The sequence below is a fragment of the Theropithecus gelada genome, chromosome 20 (genome assembly GCF_003255815.1).
Source record: "Theropithecus gelada isolate Dixy chromosome 20, Tgel_1.0, whole genome shotgun sequence".
NCBI classification, from domain to species: domain Eukaryota; kingdom Metazoa; phylum Chordata; class Mammalia; order Primates; family Cercopithecidae; genus Theropithecus; species Theropithecus gelada.
This window is the reverse complement of record NC_037688.1, coordinates 62,119,278-62,123,314: the sequence shown is the minus strand read 5'-3', so window position 1 is coordinate 62,123,314 and position 4,037 is coordinate 62,119,278. Positions and strand designations below refer to the sequence as shown.

General features: G+C 45.7%; 1 protein-coding gene across 1 annotated transcript in view; it reads left to right on the top strand.

The window, feature by feature from the left end:
• Positions 1-4,037, top strand: part of EEF2K (eukaryotic elongation factor 2 kinase) — an 85,088-nt gene that overhangs the window by 68,421 nt on the left and 12,630 nt on the right. Inside the window, exon 16 of the mRNA XM_025371195.1 lies at positions 3,378-3,502. Within this exon, the coding sequence (XP_025226980.1) occupies positions 3,378-3,502 (125 nt within the window). The remainder of the gene's footprint in view (positions 1-3,377; positions 3,503-4,037) is intronic.

Here is a 4,037-nt window from a genome sequence, read left to right as displayed (position 1 = left end):
CTTTTTGACAGCTGTGTAATGTTCTATTATATGTGTGAGGCATACCTGTGTGCTATTGATGGACACTTGAGTCGGCTGTATTCTTTTGATATCACAAAAATGGCTGTAGTGACTGACCTCGTGCATAATGGGTAGAACCTCATGAAACTGCTATTTTGGAAGGTCATAAATGGTAGAATATTGGCAGTTTCTTATGGTTCAGTCAGATTACATCATTTGACATGTGGGCAGGGGGTCGCCTACAGCAGTTTTTGTTTCATGTTTTAGATGTTGAGGAGGAGGTTTGGTTGGACGAGAGGATTTTTCACTTTTTTGTCTCTCTCTATAATCTCTCTCTCTCTCTCTCTTTTATTTATTTATTTTTTTTGAGATGGAGTCTTGCTCTGTCGCCCAGGCTGGAGTGCAGTGACACGATCTTGGCTCACTGTAGCCTCTGCCTCCCAGGTTCAAGCAATTCTGCCTCAGCCACCCAAGTAGCTGGGATTACAGATGTGTGCCACCACACCTGGCTAATTTTTGTATTTTTAGTAGAGACGGGATTTCATCATGTGGCCAAGCTGATCTCAAACTACTGACCTCAGGTGATCTGCCCACCTCGGCCTCTCAAAGTGCTGGAATTACAGATGTGAGCCACCACACCCGGCCTTTCTCTCTAATCTCTGTGCTCATTCAGCCAGTGGTGTGCTGGGGAACATTTAACTATTGGCTCTTGGGGGTGGGAAGGAAATGTGTGCACATATATATGTAAATACATTAAATTTTGCTAATTTAAAGAATAGGTAGGCCGGGCGCGGTGGCTCAAGCCTGTAATCCCAGCACTTTGGGAGGCCGAGATGGGCGGATCACGAGGTCAGGAGATCGGGACCATCCTGGCGAACACAGTGAAACCCCGTCTCTACTAAGAAATACAAAAAATAGCCGGGCGAGATGGCGGGCGCCTGTAGTCCCAGCTACTCGGGAGGCTGAGGCCGGAGAATGGCGTGAACCCGGGAAGCGGAGCTTGCAGTGAGCTGAGATCCGGCCACTGCACTCCAGCCTGGGCTACAGAGCAAGACTCCGTCTCAAAAAAAAAAAAAAAAAAAAAGAATAGGTAGGCTGGGCATGGTGGTTCACACCTGTAACCCCAGCACTTTGGGAGGCCAAGGCAGGAGGATTGCTTGAGTCCAGGAATTTCAGACCAGTCTGGGCAATGTAGCAAAACTCCATCCCTACAAACCGAGGTCGGTGGCATCTCAGGCCACCCCCAAAAAACAAATTAGCCTGGTGTGGTGGCACCTGCCTGTAGTCCCAGCTACTCGGGAGAGTGAGGCGGGAGGATAAAAACCATACACCACAAGAGTTTGAGGCTTCCATGAGCCATGATGGAGCCACTGCACTCCAGCCTGGGCAAAAATCAAGACCCTGTCTCAAAAAAACAAAAACAAAACGAAACAGAAAAAAACAAGAAAAAATAATATGTGGCATACGGCTTACAAATAACAATGAAAAGTAAATTTCATATCATTAACTCTCACCCAATACTTGCACTGATTTTTGCAAACTCTTGTACCCATAGCCAACCTATGGTTGCAATTGATGGAGAAGTGTAGTTCTGACATAAATGAGATGAAAGTGAAATTAACAAAGACCTATGTTAGAACTGGAACTTCATTTGCCTCTGACGTGAGCGACCTCCTTCCTGAAACAGACGGTAGTTTTAAATACTGGAAGGATATTTCTTCAATTTCCTGCACTCATCACAATAGAATAGCTACAGGCATGACCCACTTGTTAGTTTCATCTGTAGTGTTCATGTTTTCTACACCTTTCTTACAATCAAAAAAAACAGTAAATCAAACCCTGATTTGCAGCATTGTCTACTTTTTACCGGGTAAGTTATATGTGATCCAGCAGTTTCACTCATAGCTATAAACCCAAAAGAATAAAAACACACTTTCACACAAAAACTTGTACACAAATCTTCATAGCAGCATTATTCATAATAGCCAAAAAATGGAAAACAACTCAACTGTCTGTCAGTAGATGAATGGATAAATGAAATGTGATACATCCATACAATGGACTATTATTTGATCATAAAAAGGAATGAAATATTGATACGTGCTACAACACAGATGGACTGTGAAAGCACTGTGCTAAGTGAAAAGAGTCGCAAAGGACCACATATTGTACGATTCTATTATTATGAAATGTCCAGATCCAGAATAGGCAATCCATAGAGACAGAAAGTAGACTAATAGATGCCTAGTGCTGAGCAGGATGAGGAGAGTGGGGGTAGAGGGAGATTGACAGTTAAGCAGTATGAGATTTCTTTTTGGATTGGTGAAAGTATTCTGAAATTGACTGATGGTCATACAGTTCTGTGAATATACTAAAAACTACAGATGTGTACTTCTTTTTTTTTTTTTTTTTTTTTAATTTTAAGATGGAGTTCTCTGTCACCCAGTCTGCAGTGCAGTGCAGTGCAGTGCAGTGCAGTTCAGTGGTTCGATCTCGGTTCACTGCAACCTCTGCCTCCCAGATTCAAGCAATTCTCGTGCCTCAGCCTCCTAAGTAGCTGAAATTACAGGCATGCATCAGCACGCCTGGCTAATTTTTGTATTTTTAATAGAGACAGGGTTTCACCATGTTGGCCAGGCTGGTCTCGAACTGCTGACCTCAGATGATCTACCCGCCTCAACCTCTCAAAGTGCTGGGATTACAGGCATGAGCCACGTAGCCCGGCTCTGATGTGTACTTCTGATGTGTACTTCTGATGCAGGGCAGGCAGGCCCCAAATTGGAGCTTGGCCCAGCAGGGTTTTTTGCCTCACCCAGAAAAGAATTCAAGGGTGAGCCAAATGTAGAAGAAAACAGCTTTATCAAAGTGGCAATGTTATAGCTTAGGCAGTGGTACAGCTCTATGACTGCTTCTGCGGAGCGGGGCTGCCCCACAGGCCGTGTGCTGAGATTAGCAGCTTAGGGCAGTTCTGCCATCAGATTTATACCTACTTTTAATTGCATGCATATTAAGAGGCGGTTTATGAAGAAATGTCTAGGGAAAGGGTAGTAACTTCTAGGTTGTGGGGCCATAGCCATGGAAACAGGCAGTAACTCTGAAGTGTTGCCTTGACAATGGTAAACTGACATGGCGCACTGGTGAGCATGTCTTATGAAAAGCTCTTTCCCCACCCCCATCCCTGTTTTAGCTTGTCCTTGATTTGTTTCAGTGTCTGAGCCAAGCCTCTGGAGTCAAGTGCCCCCTCCTACCTCACTTCTATAGCCTCCCAGCCCAGAGCTCTCAAAAAACAGGGTGAAGATTGAGTAGTGAGATCTTGGCAGCCCTCGAGTGTGAAGTTCATTCACTCTTCTTTCTCCCTCTTTGGTTTGTATCAATAGGAGACAGAAGAGAACAAAATCAAAGGATTTGATTATTTACTGAAGGCCGCAGAAGCTGGCGACAGGCAGTCCATGATCCTGATGGCACGAGCTTTTGACACGGGCCAGAACCTCAGCCCAGACAGGTACTGCAGCTGTCACCCAGGAGGAGCTGGTGGGAATGTGGGCTGCAGCTGGGCGCTTGCCCTAGGTATCAGCACAGGCCTGGGTTCCAGTCTTGGCTGCTCCATGACCAGTCCAGCAACCATGGGCAACTTATTTTACCTCCCTGGCCTCAGTTTCTTCATATTGCAAACTGGGAGTAATTATAGCACCTGTATCCTGGGGTTGTCCCATGAAGGGTAAATGAGATGATGACTATAACCCTCGCAGTGCTTGGCACATAAAGCACATGGTATGGCCGGGCATGGTGGCTCATGCCTGTAATCCCAGTACTTTGGGAGGCCAAGGCGGGCAGATCACTTCAGGTCAGGAGTTCAAGACCAGCCTTACCAACATGGCGAAACCCTGTCTCTACTGAAAATACAAAAATTAGGGCCGGGCGTGGTGGCTCATGCCTGTAATCCTAGCACTTTGGGAGGCCAAGGTGGGTGGATCACGAGGTCAGGAGTTTAAGACCAGCCTGACCAACATGGTGAAACCCCATATCTACTAAAAATA